Raw genomic sequence first — 18837 nt, forward strand, 5'->3', positions numbered from 1 at the left:
TTAACTTAAAAAGATAATATTTAAATTAAATTTAAATCCTAATATCTAAAAAATCTACCTCTAAATTTAGATATACATTACTAAATCAGATTATACTAACATGAATTGAGACTACCTAACCAATTTGGAACGCTAAACATTGAGCTAATTGGCCTGCATTAAGCAATCTGAACTCTTGCCATGACACTTCCTATGCCCCAAATAGATTGGGCCTAAATGACAAGAAAAGCGGCAATGGGTTTTACATTTAGGGGAGACAGATACCCGCACGCAACCCCGTGAACTAGGCCGTATAGGGTTCCCTCCCATATTCCCACTCTTTCGCAATTCCCATGTCCCTCGACAAATTTCCTCGCTCTTTTTCTTTTTCTTTCTAATAAAATTCACAAGCAAATCACTCTGTTCTTCTTGTTTGTTTCTCTCGATCACCCTCTCACCTCAAAACTGACCTAGAATCCCCAAGAGATATGCCCCTCTTCATCTCCGAGGAGGAGCTGTCGCAGCTCTCGAACGATGTCGCAAAGGTAGCGGAGAGGGCGGACGCCTACATAAGGGAGATTTACGGAGAGCTGGAGACGGCGAAGGCGAAGGCTGATACCGCCGCCATCACTGCTGAGCAAACCTGTTCTCTTCTGGAGCAGAAGTTCCTCTCCATCTCCGGAGAGTTGTCGGACCTTCAGTCCCAGAACGCACAGCTTCAATCCTGTCTGGATGAAAGACTCGCCGACCTCGCCCAGTCACAGGCTCAGAAGCACCAGCTCCACCTCCAATCCGTAAGAATTTAGTTACTAGGTCTAGTATTAAAATTGTGCTAGGTCTAGTGTCATTGTTTTTTTATCACTTATGGATAGATTTTCCTTTTTTTTTTATAAATTAAATAATAAAAAACCGTAAATTTTATTAGATTGGAAAAGACGGGGAGATTGAGAGGTTGACAATTGAGGTGTCCGAGCTACATAAGTCAAGGAGGCAGTTGTTGGAGATGATTGAGCAGAAAGATTCGGAGATTGCTGACAAGAACGCTGTTATTAAGACCTATCTTGATAAGATTGTAATGTTCTATTTTTATTTTTAGTTTTTTTTTGTAAGTTTTGCCCCTAAATCGTTTAAAATTTTCCCGAGAAAAATAATGGCTGGTATTTTATGATTTCAATAACATTATCAAAGGTTAACTTGACGGACAATGCTGCCCACAAGGAGGCTCGAATAAGTGAAACTGAGGCTGAGTTGGTACGAGCACAGGCTACTTGCACTCGCCTTTCACAGGTCTTTTCAAAAGATTCTTCAATATGCTTTTCGGTTGCAAGTCTATCTAGATTCAAGGGTTTTTTTTTCCTGTTTTGAGGGGAAATGGAAAGTAAAAATTCAATATGAACAGGGGAAAGAGCTTATTGAGAGGCACAATGTGTGGCTTAATGAGGAGTTGACAGCCAAAGTTGATGATCTTGTCAAGTTTCGTAGAACACAGTCTGAACTTGAAGCTGATATGTCTGCTAAGCTTGCTGATGTAAGTGTCTCTAAGAAAAATAATTCTCAAAATCACTTGTTTTCTTCATATTTCTACTTAGTTGTGGTTTTAATTCTTTCAGGTTGAGAGGCAATACAATGAATCCTCCAGCTCCTTAAATTGGCACAAAGAAAGAATGAGGGAACTAGAAATTAAGCTAACATCTTTACAGGAGGTCTCTTTATTTGTCTTCTAAGAGTTTTATTGCATATCATATCTCTTGTATAAGCTGACAACAACCTAAGCGGTCTTTTCTTTTTGATTATTTGTGAAGGATTTGTGCTCGTCGAAAGAGGTTGCTACATCCAATGAGGAGCGATTTTCTGCTGAACTATCAACTGTGAGTGTGGCAAGATATATTTTTACTTATTTCACTTGGAACTTACGATGATTGAAGATGGGGGGACCCCTGAAAAAAGCTACACGTTTAGTTTCTGGATTTCTGATTGCTTGTAGTTACTTGGATTTGTTGAAGGTAGTAGTGTGTGCTGTCTAATTTCTTGATTACGTCAAAATAATGAAATTGGATTATTTTGTTAATGGACTTGGGAAATTATTAAATTTGGCAAGATGTTTTTTTCAGGGGTACATCATAGTCCCCTTCTTGAAAGTGATCTTTTAATCATGATGTGAACAACTTGTTGATGGAGAACATTCTTCCAAGTTTTGGAAGAATGCCTATTCTAGGTGTACATCGAGGAAATAGAATTTAATTTATGAGTGGACCTTATTTGTTTGGTTCATTTTATTAGTCTTTATCTGAAATAGGTGGCTTTATTTTTTCATGTGCTTAAAACCTGGGTTCATGAAGCTTATATATATATATATAGAGGTTTTATTATGTTGGAGGTTAGATTTCGATGACTGATATTTTGACATGGAGATTTTGAGTTTATAAAATTGGAGATTTTTAGATTGTTCTTCAGAGTTACTCTTTTGGGAAATTTGTTCTACATCAATTGGCATATTGGAGTACACTCTCTTCCAAGCGAGTGCATTACTGGATGAATTTGTGGATGTTATACCTGTTGAGCTTCCTACTGAGTTGCCTCCTATGAGAAATATCCAACGTGCCACAGATTTGGCTCTAGATTCCAGGTTCCAGTTACATAACTTGCCTCATTATAGGTTGAACCCTTAGGATTGGGAAGAGTTGAATAGGAAAGTGAGGATTGAGAAGAGTTGAATAGGGAAGTAGGAGAACTTTTAGCTAAGGGGCTTGTTAGGCATAGGCTTAGCCTCTTTGCTATTCTTGCACTTTTGACCTCTAAGAAGGATGGTCCTTGGAGGATGTGTATAGATACTTAAGCATCGACAAAATCACTGTCAAGTGTAGGTTTCCCTTAGGCTTGAGGACATGTTGGATATGCTAGCTGATTCTAGTTGTTATTCTAAAATAGATTTGCGTAGTGGGTATCATCAAATTTATATTAGGCTAGGGGACAAGCAGAAAACAACCTTTAAGACACAAGATGGGTCACATGAATGGTTAGTCAACCCTTTTGGTCTTTCAAATGCTCCTAGCACTTTTATAAAGGTTATGACATGTTTTGCTGCCATTAATAGGTAACTTCTTGCGGTTATTTTAATGCTTCTATTAGAGTTTGTGTTTTATTTTAATCATTTAGCTTTGAAGTTCTTCAGTCGCAAAGGCACCTGGGTACTAAGAATGCTAGATGGCTAGAGTTTTGAATGAATATACTTTTGTTCTTAAACATTGATATGGTGTTGAGAATAATGTTGCTGATTGACTTAGTAGGATTGTGGGAGTACTTACAATCTTTGAGTAATTAAGTTGTCAGTTTTGATAAGTTAAAAGATGATTGTGCTAGTTTTCCACAATTTGGGGTTTTTATATGGTAGTTAGTGGTTGTAATTGTCAGAAGTATAAGGATTTTGTTATACATGATGGTTATCTCTTTGGAGGTTCTAGGTTATGTATCTCTCATACTTCACTTAAAGAGCTTGTAGTTTGGGAGATGCATGCCTGTAGATTGGCTGGTCATTTATGTAGGGATAAGATTGTTGCTTTAGTGGAGGAACGGTTTTATTGGCCTTCTTTAAGAAGGATGCAGGGAGGATTGTATCTCCTTGTTGTACTTGTTAGCTTTTTCTAAAGCTAAGAAACAAAAAGCTGGTATGTATACCCTTCTTCATTTGCCTCATGAACCTTGGAAAGATTTGAGCATGAATTTTGTTTTAGAACTGCTAGAGGTCATGATTCTATATTTGTTGTGGTTGATAGATTTTATAAGATGGCTCATTTTACCCCATGTAGCAAAATTAGTGACACATCTCATGTAGCGAAGTTTTTTTTCAAAGTAGTGAATTTGCATGGTTTGCCTAACTCCATTGTGTTTGATAAGGATGTGAAATTTCTCAGCTATTTTTGGAACTTTTTGGTTGTTTTATGGGAGTAATTTGTTATTTCGCTCTGCCTTTCTTCCCAAACTGATGGTCTGGCAGAGGTAATTATTAGTATTTTGGAAATTTGTTGAGATATGTTGTAGGAGAGAAGCAAGGTAACTGGGATTTGGTTTTACTTGCTGTTGAGTTTGTCTATAGTAAATTCTGTTAGGTCCATGGGAAAGGCCATTTGAGTGTGTTTATGGCATCAAACCACGTGCACTATTGACCTTGTTCCCTTTATCCCTACTTTTCGCACATCTGAACCAACTGAAAAGTTTTGCTCAACATATTCATGATGTACATGCTGGAGTATGATGAAAAATGGCAATGCGATATGGAATATAAACTAGTTGCTGATGTGCATCGTAAGGCTAAGGATTTTAATGTTGGTGATTATGTGATGGTTCATCTCTGTTTTGAACGTCTAGCTGAAGATGCTTCTACAGAATTACATGCTCATGCTATGGGCCTTTTTCCTATCCTTCAACAACTTGGACCTAATGCTTATTTACTTGATTTGCCTACTCATTAAATATTAGTATGGTTTTCAATTTGGATTATTTATTACTTTATAGGGGTACTTGACAGCCTCCTATGCCACCCTCCTATGCCACCTTCTAGTAGTCTTGCAAGGTCGTCCATTTTGAAGATACCAGTCTTTCCACTTTATAAGGAGGAGATTGAGGCTATTTTAGATGAGGAGATTATAGTTTTTGGTGTCAGTGGATTATAATAATAGTTAGTTCAGTGGGAAGGCCGACTATCATCAGATGCTTCTTCAATTATAATTGATCAGTTTTGCAAATTAGCCTGTATTTTTGAGTGGGTTTTGTAGTCTAACTCTCTGGAGTTGAGTTCTTCTCAACTTGGGGTGAGTAATGGAGAACATTCTTCCAAGTTTTGGAAGGATGTCTATTCTAGGTGTAAATTTAGGAAATAGGATTTAATTTATTAGTGGACTATATGTTTGGTTTATTTTATTAGTCTTTATTTGGTTTAGGTGGGCTTTATTTTCCCATGGGCTTAAAGGTTGGGTTTATGATGCTTATATGTATAGGTTTTATTGTTTGGAGGTTAGGTTTTGATCTGGAGATTGAGTTTATAGAATTTGAGAGTTTAACATTGTTCTTGAGTGTTACTCTCCTGTCGTATTTGTTCTAGTTCACTTGTCTTTGCTAGTGTAATTATGATCTCATTTTTGGTATGATTGTTATTTTATTTTATTGGTACAAAATCACTTCCTAGGTTCATTCTGTTTAGAGTGTGAGCCAAGCTGACAGTGGCTATAATTGAATTAAAAAATTATTGCAAATTCGCTAACTTGTAAATAGGTCTAGAAGAAAAGCTAAAGCTGTGATTTGGGGCACATCAGCTGTGAGAAATTCATGGGGATGAATCCCATATAAGATGGTTTCTAGTTGCCCTTTCAACATTATAATTATTAGCTCAAACTTTGGTGTAATAAATATGATATTAAGAGGTCTTTAATAAATTAAATTTTAAATAATTTTCATATTCCTTATGATTTATCTATTAACTATTGGATATGATTGAGTCAATTTCACAAATTGTAAACACTATTTACAATCTACACGCTTAAAATAAATTATTTAAATTTTAAAACCCTTGAAATTAATGAAATTAAGAAGTTAACTAACAAAATACCACTATTTTAATTTTATCTGAAATAAAAAAGAAAATTGTTTACCTTTGACTCTAGACCCTTATATTATACAGTAACCATTATATTCACAAAAGAATAAGCATGATTTTCACAATTACTATACATTTATACTTCTTTTCTGTATGACCTTTTCAAGATTTTATTAAAATCTGTTATTAGTTTTTGGATGGACTTAACAAGTAATAACAATACATTCTATTACATAGTAAATCAAGTAACTAAGTTCATTCTATATTCTACAATAATATTTTTGAAAAGTAATGGTAATTAATAAAATAAAAAAACAAAAATATGAAATAAAAAATAGGACATGATATATTAGTTATTGATCAATTGAAATTTTGGTATTAAGAGTAGTACTTAAATGCCATGGGACAAAAAGGAAAAAGCAATCAAATGAGTCAGAATAATTAAAACAATAGAGAAAAGAAGGCAAAACTTAGAAAATTTGAAAATAGAAAATTTTTCAAAACAGATTGCATAAGACACTTGGCAATGATTTGTTGGAGTTGGAGGAATACATACAAATTAAAAAAATGTAAACAGTAAATAGCCAAAAAGAAAAATAGAAGATTGAGTAAGAAAGTGAGGCAGTTGTTTGACTTTTCTGGTAATAATGTCATGTGAGAGCATGACACTGTTACAAATGTGCCTTAAGATATTTTGTATAATCCCAATTATTTTTACCCTCTGATTGCTCTGATTATCCTAAAGTATATGATGATTGCTTTCTTTGTATTTGGTTCTATAAATATTAGGATGATGTATAAGTAATATTTTATGTTTTGTAGCCTTTACTGGCACACATTTACTTTTTCTAATGTTACAATGCTGTGTAGGCAAATAAGCTTGTTGAGCTATATAAAGAAAGTTCTGAGGAATGGTCCAAAAAGGCCGGGGAGCTTGAGGGAGTTATAAAAGCTTTGGAGGTAAGATTTCAGTTATTTCATACAATAATTTCTTTAAATTTTTTGGTGTTCCTTTCGTTAGTTTTTATTGTTATTGCAAAACAGATGCGCCTCATTCAAGTTGAAAATAATTACAAAGATAGGCTTGAGAAAGAAGTATCTGCCAGGAAACAATTTGAGAAGGTATGCTGCCAGGAAACAGTTTTTCTGATCTATTTTAAAGAATCTCAGACACTTTTGTTTTTCTTCCTATGATTAGTTTCCCAACCTGTTAATGGCTTTTTGCACAACAATCAATTTGTCGCCATCTCCTTTTTCCTTTTGGCAGAGAAGAAATACTGGATTTCTTCAGAAAGAAGGTTATCTAATTTTTTGACTCTTTTTGTTGTAAATACTCTTTTGTTTTGACACATACAGGAGACTGCAGATTTAAAAGAGAAACTTGAGAAGTGCGAATCTGAAATTGAAGCTGCTAGGAAAGCGAATGAGTTGAATCTACTTCCACTTGGAAATTTCACAACAGCAACGTATGTGTATTATTTAATTAAAAAATGTGTGAATACAGAAACCATTGTTTGAGTTATGCTTTAATTATTTTCCTTGCAAGATGGCATATTAATGCTGTTTAATGAGCTGGATCATGATGATTGATGAAACCTTAACCTTAGGGGTTTTTTATTGCGTCAAAGTTACCTTCTCTGAAAGTACTCACGCACAAGAAAGTTCTTTTATATGCTAATTTACTTGGAGCATTGGTGTGGCGAAGCATGTATACTTGATAAACTCATTGAATATGTCTGTCCCCTTGTCGCTATTGCTCGAGTATGTAAACCAAGTTCATTGACTATTATTCTAGAGCACGGCAATAATTTTTTTTTTTAATAGGTGAATATTTGGGAAATTATGTTTTGAGATTGTGATAATCGTGAAAAGAAGTAGATTAAATAAATGAGATAAAAAGTAAGTCTCTATTAGGGGTTAGGAATGAACTAATGTGGACTGCTGTGATGTTTGTTAGTCTAAATGGTAATTTAATTTGAACCATGCAGCCTGTTTGTTGAAGTGACCTGAATTTTATGGTTGTTTTTTTGGCTTATCTCAAGTTATTGATCTTTGTTCTGAATTTATATGATGTTATAGTTGTTAGTTTATGTCGTTCAAAAATACTATTAAAATGCAGATGGATAGATTCATTTGATGCTAATGACATGGTTGAGGATAATCGTGCGCTTGTTCCTAAGATTCCAGTCGGGGTTTCGGGAACAGCACTAGCTGCTTCTCTTCTCCGTGATGGCTGGAGTGTGAGTCTTCTTGTATTTTTTTCAAAAATTTTTTCGCCTTTTTTTTTTTCTTTCCTCATTAATTTTGATTTCAATTTGTGTTTCTTTGGGTCTTTAGCTGGCCAAAATGTATGCAAAGTACCAAGAGGCTGTTGATGCTCTTCGACATGAGCGATTGGGAAGGAAGGAATCTGAATCAACATTGCAACGGGTATTGTATACCTTAACTTTGTTTGAAACCTTCTGAAGACACTTATGTTTTATTGCTGTATGTTTTATGCATGCTGATGCTTTGGCTCACACTGGGCTATTAGCTTGTGATCTCTGAACATGGATGTGAATGCCATTTTTTTTGCATTGACAATTGATGTTGGTCTATTAGACATGATGACTTTAAAAATCCAAAGCTTTGAGCTGTTACATGTGGTTAGAGCAACATAATCCAGATCCAAAATTGTTGATAACTGATGACTATAAGCACCCTTCTTGACTGAAAAATGTACGGCATCTGCATAATGGCAATTGTAGACATGGAATTACAATTTTTCGTAGAAATAATGAAAGACTGTTTAGAATTTTGAGAACTGGAAAAGACAGGAATTTAAATTCCCAAGATAGTTTAGATTTTTTTTAAAATAAACTCATATATGGAATAAGAAATTTTCTTTTGAATTTTCTTATCAAACAGATGCAATGGAGTACCAAAAATAAAATCAAGGCAAAGATGGAACTCACAAAAATATAGAGGCCCTGTAGATTTAAAGATAAGTGGATTTAAAGATGAGTGGAAGGAATTTTTGGTGTGAGGGCTGGAAAATGAAAGGAAAGAAAGGAATTGACAGTAAAATTATAATAAACTAATAAGTTTGGATGTGAGGGTTTTTCCTCCCACTTTGGGAAGGATTGGGTGTTTTCCTCCCACTTTTAGAATGTTCCCATATCAGTATCATTGGTTCTGACAAATGACCTGTTTTATGAATTAAAATTTTCGCAATTTCAACATACCAACATATATTTCTGAAATGTTTATAACTAATCTACAATCAAGTACTTTGACTAGCTGGTTTAGCCAACCACTTGACTGAAAAATTTTGTGTACTGATTGCCTCCTCCAAGCTTTACTTGTTGAATAAACGTTCATTTGCATCTTGTTGTGTCGTTGGAAATTGATGAACTTGTTCTCAAATAGCAGCCACATAGATTCTAAGTCCATCTTTGTTGGATGAGGATGCTTTGTGAGCAACTTTTTTAACTTCTTTATTGTGTGTTTCGAAATGACATTCTACATTGTCACTATTAGTTACTAGGTCATGCACTTTGCTGAACAATGAACATGAGTTCTTAAAGAGATGTGTCACCTCCAATTTTCCCGTTCTTCTATTGTACTTTCAGTACTCTTAAACCAAACAATGACACTCTTTGAGCTGGATAATTATCAACTTCCTCTTATTTTATTTTATCATAATCATCATAAATTTGCAGTTACTCATCTATGCCTTCTTCCAATTTTTCGAGTTCCAAAGATCTTTGTGGACAAGCATTCTCTTCCACCATAGCTAAACAACTAAATTTGTGACTTTCTGCTTGCTTTAAAATACTAGAACCAGAACTTGTACTTCATAAGTTGTTGCATTCTTCCCCTTGTCACTCCCTTCGCCCTTGCTAGATGTGGTGGCTCCTTGAGTACCTTTCTGAGTTGTTTGGTTATTCTTACTGTTGAGGATCTTCAAGGTTTATAGACAAATCATTCCCATCTCATCTCTAACCTAGTGATTGAAACCTGCAAGTTAGCAGGAAGTTAACTATTTTTGGTCTCTGTCAAACCAACTGTAGTAGGAAGACTGTCGAAGTTAGATGTGTACCCTCAATGACATGTTATTTTGTTTTAGCGAATGAAATTTCTGATACTGTTCTATTGTTTAATTCGCCAACTAACGTTACTTCCTCTTCTTTATTTTCACATGTTCCCAGGTGCTGATTTTAATATTGCCTTATTGTGCATGCTGATCTTCTCTTCTACCATCATATTGCAACTATGTTCTATATAAGCTTCACAAACAACAACTTTGTATCTTCATCCGCAATTTTAATTCGAAGTAAATTTCCAAACTAGCTTCCCAATCTAGATGGTAGAAGTCATTTCTTCTGACTACACTCAGATTAAGTCAGTGGCATGCAATAATTGCTCTTACAACTCATGACGGAATGCAGATTTGTCAGTCCTGCATCATAAAAACGATTTTCATCTTCTCCTTGTTTAGTTTCATCTTTAAGCCCAACTTCTAGTAAAGCTAAAAGGTTGTGCCAGATTCTCCATTGACCTTTGATGGGGTTGCTATGTAGGGCATCTTGTGATAAATCTTCAATCATGGACCTCAACTTAGCCAATTCTGTTTGCTAGGCTTGTTTTCTCCTCCCACACAATTGCTCTTCCATTCCAGTGGTAAATGGCTTTGGCTAAAAAAACCTGGTGAATAGAAATATTTGCTGGTCCAGCATCTTGAAAAGAGTTTTTATCTTCTCCTTATTTAATTTCCAACTGTAAGTCCCTTCTAGTAAAATCTAAAAGGTCATTTGCAACTTCTAGGTTGTTCATACGATCTCTGATAGAGTTGACGTAAAGCTTGCATAGGCTGCAATGGAATTTGATTTCTCTTCCCATGCCCTCTACCATCTGTGTTGCCATGGCTTATTAGTAAAAGTATGGGAGTAAAAGACAGTAAATTGGTGGGGTTGAATTTGATATAGAATTGAAGTTGGAACAAGAACAGTTGGGTTCAGGGTTGTAGAGCTACTTTACTAATGATGTTAAGATATATCATAGCCACTTGATGAGTCTATAAGACTAATTTTTATAATAGAATTGGAATAGCATTTAATCCTTAGTCTTTGGTGACAAATGTTTCTCATCTAATTGAGCTGGTCAAAATCTCTCTTACTATACATAATAAACTGGCTTTAGGGCTCTTAAGCTTTTGTAGAGACTATCATACTCTTTTGTTTTACTTTAACTTCAGTTATATCAATGTTATTATGATTAATATCATAAATAATAACTAGGAAAGTAGTCTTATTCCACTATAATAATCATAATCTGATTCTGTCCAATTAGAAACCCGTCTTTATAATTCCTTTGTTTGCAGCAGCATTGTTAGTAATAGAACTTTTGTAGTTTTCTAACTACAATTATTCTTTCCTAATAATTAGCAAATGCAAAATTTGATTAGCATTTCTCTATTGTGGCTTACTGTGTTTTAGTTTGCTCTTTCAACTTAAATATTTAATTATTATTTTTTTATGATTTATATGAGCACAAACTGTATGATTCAAGTTGATTAAATATAATTTACATGCAATTTGGACGTAAAATTAAAACATAATAACTGAGCATGGACTAAAATAAAGTAACCTAATGGAGAGACCATGTCAGAATAACCAATTTAAGAAAGTTTTTGAATGGTTCTTCATCATTAAGGATAACCTTTAATCTAACTGGATGTTTATCTAGTCTCCTCTCTTCCTTTTCTTCTTATTTTCTTGACTTCCATTACAATTTTCATTTTAATTCCATTCTTTTCTTTGGTGTTTTCACGACATTATTTCTAGTAAACCTTGATTTGAGATAATGATTCTTGAGTGGGGTGTTAGGAACATTATTGTAGATGTTGAAGATGATTTTTATTTTTTCAGACGATGTTTTATTATGGTAGAGTTGGCAAGTGTTATAGTGTACCAAAGAAACAAAAAAATAATACTTGCAGGGTTCCACAAACACATTATATTTATTGTCTCTGCTATTGCTGAAACAATATCTTTGGCCCTTATTTATGGTTGGGGGAGGTGGAAGTTAGATAAATGTGTATTTAGCGGGTATACCAATGAAATGGTTTTCATCTCTCATTCCCCTTTTCACAATCACAATAGGACATAGGTTCACATTTTGGATTTCATGTTGCTGTTATGAAAAGTTGTCTTTCCCAAAAATATCTATGGCTATAGTTATTGGTGAATGCCGAGGGGTGCTTCACCAGGAGAGTTCACTGCAAGTTAAAGGTGCTAGTAGAGTTAGAGCCAAAAGTCAGGAAAGATCAAAGTAGTGGACACTGATGTCTTAAAAATGATTAGAGCATTTGATTAATATTTTTACTTGTCTTCCAGATGTGGGATCTACCCCAGCAAACCTATATTTGTCTCCACTCCTGATTTCTTGCTAATAGTTGTTATTGAAGTAAGTTTTTGGGTGTCATTGGCATGGGCAGAATGTGACATGTGGATTCTAAAATGCACATCTGAATTTCCTGTTGGCTAAACTATTATTCTCCCTCCTTTTGTGTTTTCTCTGTTCAACATATTCATATTAGTTGTGTTAATTAAGGACTTGTATTTTCTTCCTTGTTCTTGACTTTTTCTATCTCTCCTTCTCTTTGTTGTAACTGGAGATGTTCATTTATTTGTTTGGAAAATTGCAGGAGATGGATAGGCTTTATTTAAGGATGTTTTATTTTGCTTTTGGTTCAGTTTTCTTTTGAATGGAAAGCTAAGAACATGTTTGTTGATGCTCTTGTAGGTACTATGTGAACTAGAAGAGAAAGCAGTATTCATTATGGATGAAAGAGGTATGATGCTGATTATTGGTTGATGATTAGGACTTTCAAGATTTAGTGTTGAAATATTTTATCAAATTCTGGAATTTGTTTCAGTATTTTTTCCCTTTTTATTTGAAAATATGCTGGATTTATCTATATTAATTATGAAGATGAAGACAGTAGCTTTAAAACATTAAAAATTTGGAAATTCTTCTTTTTGTTATGAAACTCTCCTTTTTTCTGCCCAGCCGAGGTTGCTTTCTTCTGACCTGTTACCTAACAATAGAGTACAGTCTATAGATGAGCTGTGACTAGTTTTTGATCAAGAAAATTATGCTTGTATGCTATCCAGTGTTCAAACAACCGTTTTGTTTACTTTGACCTGTGCTAAACGGTAAACTTGTTTTTGGTTCAAGTTTTGCCAGCTGATTTGATTTAGTGTGATGTGTCTGCTGGTATGGTCTGTGGTACCTTAGAAAGATTATATATATATATATATATATATATATATATATATATATATATTCTACAGTAGATCACTCTATTTATGCCTTTTGTTGTTGACTACAAAAACATGTTAGATCTTACATTTGAAAAATGGCTTGGCAAATTTATCATTTTTGTTAGTAAAATTCTTGCTACCATATACTTCCGGCTACTTTATTATATGCTTTGGTTCCTGCTGTCAGCTCATCACCTATTAGGTTTTTGGTCCTTCAAAAAACTCTTATTTTTAATAATGTTTGGTGCTCATAGAAGGTGACATCTGGTATGCCTTCAAATGACTGAAAGTAGTGGCAAAATCCAGCTAACTGTGATATAAGGAGTTGGCTTTATATTGCCTGATCCAAGCTAGAGTTATGTTGGATGAGCTCAATCTGGAGCTTGTTCTTGATGCAATTGTTGTTTGTGCAGCGGAATATGAGAAAATGCGTGAGGCATACTCTATGATTAACCAGAAATTGCAGAATTCTACATCAGAACGCTCACAGCTAGAGAAAATGATACAGGAATCAAAGGTTTATCAAGTTTTTCCCCCTAAAAGAAACACATGCCTTCAATTGTTGCTGCTTTCATCTTTATTGTGGATGTCTTACGTGGATTTGTTCAGGCTGATTTGAGGAGGCATGAACGAGAGAATAGTCTGGCTCAGAAGGAGATTGCTGACCTTCAAAAGCAGGTAATGGAAAAAATGCCCATATTTTTTATGCTTAACTAGCAATTAATCTTCTCTGCAGTAATTAAGAAGAAAATTCTCTATATTATAAGCAAAGAGCATATCTTTTTCAAAAAACTTCTCTTTAATGGGAAAAGTGCCCTTATTTTGATGCTTAACTAGCAATTTATTTTCTTTGGAGATGTTAAGAGGAAAATATCTATATTAACAAATAGAATTTCTTCTTCTTTTTTTGAAGTCACTGCTCTTCTTTTTCCCCTATTATTTTTACTTTTTTTTAAGTTTCCTCCTTTTTTCCTTTTTTCTCATCTTCTGCCCCCCTCCTTTTACATTTCCTCGGATTTTTTTTGTTGACTTTTCTTTTCTTTCTTGATCTTTTATTCCCCATCTTTTTCTTTTTTCTAATTATTTTCTTATAGCAGTTAAAAAGTAAAAATTGTTATATAAGTTTGTGATGAGTATGTTTGACGTGTCGTGAATTTTTGTAATTAAATACAATCTTGATGTGTTTAATCAGTCTTTGGGGTGTCTGTGATGTGTTTTGCGGCGGGTGATACACCCTTCTTTGTGTGACTAAAATTTGCACTTCTTTGTGATCAAAGTATGAAGTTCTTTATGAGTTTATGTATATGATGAAAGATGCAGCATTGTTTGTGTATGTGACATGTGGTGGCAAGAAAGGTCTAGGTATGTCAAAGTGAGGGTGGATATGTCCACTTACGGACATTCTATACTCACAAATGTGTTTTCTTCTTAATCAACTTTTGACCTATACTAATCCCTTTTTTCTGTATCATAATGCTTTAGGTGACAGTTCTCCTTAAGGAATGCCGTGACATACAATTACGTTGTGGACCTATTGAGCATGATTTTTCTGGTGATTGTACAATTGTTGCTGCTGCTGATAGAAGTGTGGAGCCTGATGCTGACAGAGTTATTTCAGAAGTAAATTGCATTGACTTGAATTTTTAGCCAGAGTTTTTCTTCATCTTCTTAGATGATCCTTCTCCTTTTTCTTCCCCCTCTCAAATTTAATGGTGTTTATCTCATATCTTTTGTTTGAAATGATTTTAAACAGTTGACGTTTAAGGATATAAATGGATTAGTTGAGCGGAATGTCCAACTTAGGAGCCTTGTGCGTGATCTTTCTGACCAGATCGAGAGTAAGGAGATGGAGTTCAAGGTAACTAGAATCTCCTATCTTTATATAAAGACATGGGTTTGTTTAGTTGATATGGAACAAGTGCAGTAAAAGAGATAGATAATGGAAATTTAGAGGGAAAATAAGACAGCAACTAGGGAGAAACAAGGAAATAGGTAGAAAAATAGAAGACTTGGGAGGAGAAAACCAGAATGAATCAATGGAGTGAGAAAATTACAGGACTTGATGTCTCAAAGTCTCAAGTATTCATCATCCAAAACCTATTCAAAATTTCAAATTTCATTGTATGCCTAAGCTGCACCCTAAATCCCAAAACAAATAGCCTTGATTAAATAGCCCTAATAAAATAAAAAGCCTAAAGTATTCTCCATCATTAGTTCAAAGACAGACTTATGTGAAAAGAAACTATTTGACAAGTAGGTGTGGTTGCAATTATGGGACTGCAGGAAAAGCTGGAAATGGAGCTCAAGAAACAAACTGATGAAGCTGCTTCTAAAGTTGCGGTAGTGTTACAAAGAGCAGAAGAGCAGGGACACATGATTGAATCACTGCATGCCTCTGTGAGTCTCTTTATGGCCTATCATTCTCTGGTCCTTTTCTGCTTGAGTGTGCTTCATGTTTTTATTTTGTTAATGTATATTTCTCCATTATCTTTCTGATGTACAGGTTGCAATGTACAAAAAGTTATATGAAGAGGAACATAAGCTTCATCTGTCTTATTCCCCTGCAATAGAAGCAGCCCCAGGTTCTGTCTCTGCCCATCTTTTTATTTATTTGGTGGGGCAATCGTTTAGCCAGGAGTATTGGTATTTTAAGTGGATTTAGTTGGCTAGTGAACATAGAAATGATGTGTTTGATGACAATGAAAAATTTGTAGTCTGTGGATGATGAGAATTTTATCTGTTATTTGAGGTTTCGTTAATCTTAATTGCGCAAAATGACTATAAATGTTATGGACAATAGTTATCCACCTGCTTTTTTGAGGAACATAGTTGTTGTACTTGTTATTTGTACCAGTTCCCTTGATGAGAACTTCTACCTGATCCTAATTGATCGTACTTGCTTCTCTTTTGTAGTTAATTTTCATTATTTCTCTGTTGGACTCATGAATGCATTGTCTTGTAGGAGGGGTGTGTGACTGGGTTATTGACTTAAAGTTTGAATTGGTGTTGTAAAACATTCATCTTTCTCCCTTTTGAGGGTTATATAACAGGACTGAATGTTCAAATCATTCTACTTCCTTGTTAAATATTTGGAATAGTTAAATATGCAAGCTAAACTTGGTCTGTTTAAAAGGTAGAATAACATTTCCTATGATGCAGCTCATCAGTGGTTTCTTTTATGTTTGTAGTGCATATAAACTACAAAAATAACTATCTTAAAATGCTTGTTATGGTTGTGGCAGAGAGGGAAATAATAAATTGTGGATGCTTTTACAGTGGGCAAACTTGGTTGCTTATATTATAACATAATTGAAGTCAAATTGATGGAGTTGAATTATGTTTTAATTGTTGGCCTGACTTGCTTATTTATGGTCTCCTCTGAATTTTTAGCATTTTATAAATATTAAAATTTCTTTTTTACTTGGATTTCTTATTTTTGAAATTTCATTGTTTTAAAGATAGCCTAAAGATAGCCTACTTCCATAACACTATCTTTTTCAGTTAATGTTGTACTTTTGTATTCTTTTTTGCTTTGGACTATGTTTTTACAGACTTTTCTATTTATATGAATTGTATTTATAAAAAATTCTTTATTGCAGATGCTGGAAAGAAGGACTTCTTGCTTCTTCTGGAAGGGTCCCAGGTATCAATTTTGGCTCTATTTTTTCTGGGCCCCGTTTGTTTCAGTGGAAATTGACTTCTTGAAGACAGTTTCAGCATTTTCCAGTGTTTGTTTGCCAGAAAGTGACCATGTCAACTAAAGGTGGTCACCAACAGAAAATAGGGCCATGTTTAGGGGGAAATTGTCTTTCTTTCTTTACATTTGGAAGACAATTTCCCCAGCTCAACTCCTCTTTCTCAACAGCCAAAACTCACCTCTCCCAAACCACCACTATTTCTCTGTCATTGACCACTGGTGAACCCCAACTCCATCCCTCCTCTGCCGATCTCTCTCTCCTTCAATTCATGTTTTCCTTCCTAACTCTCCTCCATAGCAGATTGCATTGCCCCCTCTTGTCCACTGTTTCACCATCAAATCACTGCCAGCCCAAACTAACTCCTTTCTTCCTTCTTTGATCTCCCCTCCTCCGCAGATTGCATCTCCTAACCCACTTTTCCTCTTCCCCAGTAAATTGCATCATCCCCTACCCACATCTCCTCCTGCTTGTGCTCATCACCTTCTTCTTGCTTCTTTCTGTGGAGATTGCATCGCAACCTTTGCTGCCGACTCTTCTTCCTTCCATTATTATTGTCAAGATCACCTACAGGTGGCCACAATAGCAACAGAAACAAACTTGAATATGGGAAAAAGAAAACACAGAAGCATATGAGAAAAATGGGGGGGCAAAGAGGCATATAAACCATCCATGATTTGTAACCTCCCCATCCCCCCAAATTTTAACAACATAATGCAAATATACTAATTATTACTATATGAAGAAAAAATTGGGATAAATTATTATGGATTTTGCTTGACTTGGGTTCTGAATGAAATTGTTGTTCCGCTAAATGCCTTGTTAATATGTTATAATGATTGGTTTGGTTGGTAATGTAAAAAATGTTGAGGTATTGGAGATAGGATTATACACAGATAATCCACTTTAAGGATAGCCTCTGATGTTTGTACATGTTTTGAGATAATTGGTGTTGAGATTACTTAATAATAACACTAAAATTGAAAATAGAAAAAAGATATTATCCGTAGTTTATTTAAACAATGGAAAATATTTTTCAAGTCCAATCCAAATAACAGAAAATTTTAGTATTTCACGAAAATTCCTTATTACAAAAAATTTTGATTTCCAAAAGTCAATTTCGGTGAAAGAAATGGAGCCTTAAATTTTATTCAGCTTGTTGGGGGGGGGGGGCAGGGGAGAGATGAGGAGGTGGAGGAGGAGTCTGCCTGTTCATTTTTTTCCTGTTATATATGCTGATATGCTTTATCATATAATTTATAAAGCAGGAAGCTAGTAAGAAAGCGCAAGAAAAAGTGGCTCAACGGGTGAGATGCCTTGAAGAGGATCAATCTAAGGCCAGGTATATTCTTGGTATATTTTCCAGACTGATTTGTGGTCTTTGTTATAGACTGTAAAATAGAATGTTTTGAAGAATGTTCTCTGTAAATTAGCTCTATATTAGGTCTTGCGGTCATGTTAATGTTGGTAGGAGTGCTCATTTCTTTTAGGATAAGGATGCCAGGAGTTTATATAAATCAATTTACTCCTCTATTGAGAAATAGTTTAATATAGCAGAGAATTTCCAGCATTATTGCTTTATGATTGTGTGATGCAATCAACCTAGGTGTGACTCCTAAGGAACCCTAGAGGTGAAGCATTCCAGCATTATTGCTTTGAGATTGTGTGATGTAATCAACCTTAGGTGTGACTTCTAAGGAGCACCTAGGAACCCTAGGTGTGAAGCTTAGGGATTTCTTTTCATTTGCCCTTTCCTTTATCTACATTTTCCTACTTTTCTCAAATATTCAGATTGAAACCACTACAAATCCTTACCTCTTAGCCGTCCTACATCAATTGGTCTCTTCTTTTATTTGTTATTTATTTACTTGATGAGCTGGGGCTCAGTGTGTGTGTTGTATACACATTTAGTCTATGCTTTAATTTTACTGGTATTATGTAGTTTGTTGGGTACTCGTGTAGCTTTAATTTTATAATGAGGGAGTAAACTTTTTATTTTCTTTTCTAATTTTATATTTCCTTTAGATGCCTGATTCACTTATTGTTTGAGACCCTTTTCTTTGCTACTTCTTTAGAAAGAAGGCAGTGAAATGTTTCAACTGCTTTCATAGAACTGCACCAAATCAACAGAATATATGGCCATAAATCTGCTGTTGAAGCCTCCTTTAAAAGCTATTTAAAATACAGAAAAGCTACATAAAATTTTAAAAAATATTATAATCCTTAGTCATTAATTATCATAAGTTCTCTTTACAGAGGATGATTA

General features: G+C 34.6%; 1 protein-coding gene across 3 annotated transcripts in view; it reads left to right on the plus strand.

Moving 5' to 3' along the window:
* The first annotated feature begins 262 nt into the window (after positions 1-262).
* Positions 263-18837, plus strand: part of NUA (nuclear pore anchor) — a 35705-nt gene continuing 17130 nt past the window's right edge. The window contains exons 1-20 of one of the 3 annotated variants that reach the window (XM_018124705.2): positions 263-773; positions 905-1051; positions 1168-1266; positions 1379-1507; positions 1590-1682; positions 1782-1847; positions 6440-6529; positions 6614-6691; positions 6926-7035; positions 7689-7809; positions 7907-7999; positions 12356-12404; positions 13290-13393; positions 13486-13554; positions 14359-14496; positions 14630-14734; positions 15160-15273; positions 15380-15458; positions 16476-16519; positions 17837-17913. In XM_018124705.2, coding sequence (XP_017980194.2) covers positions 468-773; positions 905-1051; positions 1168-1266; positions 1379-1507; positions 1590-1682; positions 1782-1847; positions 6440-6529; positions 6614-6691; positions 6926-7035; positions 7689-7809; positions 7907-7999; positions 12356-12404; positions 13290-13393; positions 13486-13554; positions 14359-14496; positions 14630-14734; positions 15160-15273; positions 15380-15458; positions 16476-16519; positions 17837-17913 — 2111 coding nt within the window. In that variant the 5' untranslated portion in view covers positions 263-467. The remainder of the gene's footprint in view (positions 774-904; positions 1052-1167; positions 1267-1378; positions 1508-1589; positions 1683-1781; positions 1848-6439; positions 6530-6613; positions 6692-6925; positions 7036-7688; positions 7810-7906; positions 8000-12355; positions 12405-13289; positions 13394-13485; positions 13555-14358; positions 14497-14629; positions 14735-15159; positions 15274-15379; positions 15459-16475; positions 16520-17836; positions 17914-18837) is intronic. The other 2 variants (XM_018124703.2, XM_018124704.2) reach the window with 2 other exon arrangements.

Source organism: Theobroma cacao, chromosome 7, assembly GCF_053813885.1.
Source record: "Theobroma cacao isolate CCN51 chromosome 7, ASM5381388v1, whole genome shotgun sequence".
NCBI classification, from domain to species: Eukaryota; Viridiplantae; Streptophyta; class Magnoliopsida; order Malvales; family Malvaceae; genus Theobroma; species Theobroma cacao.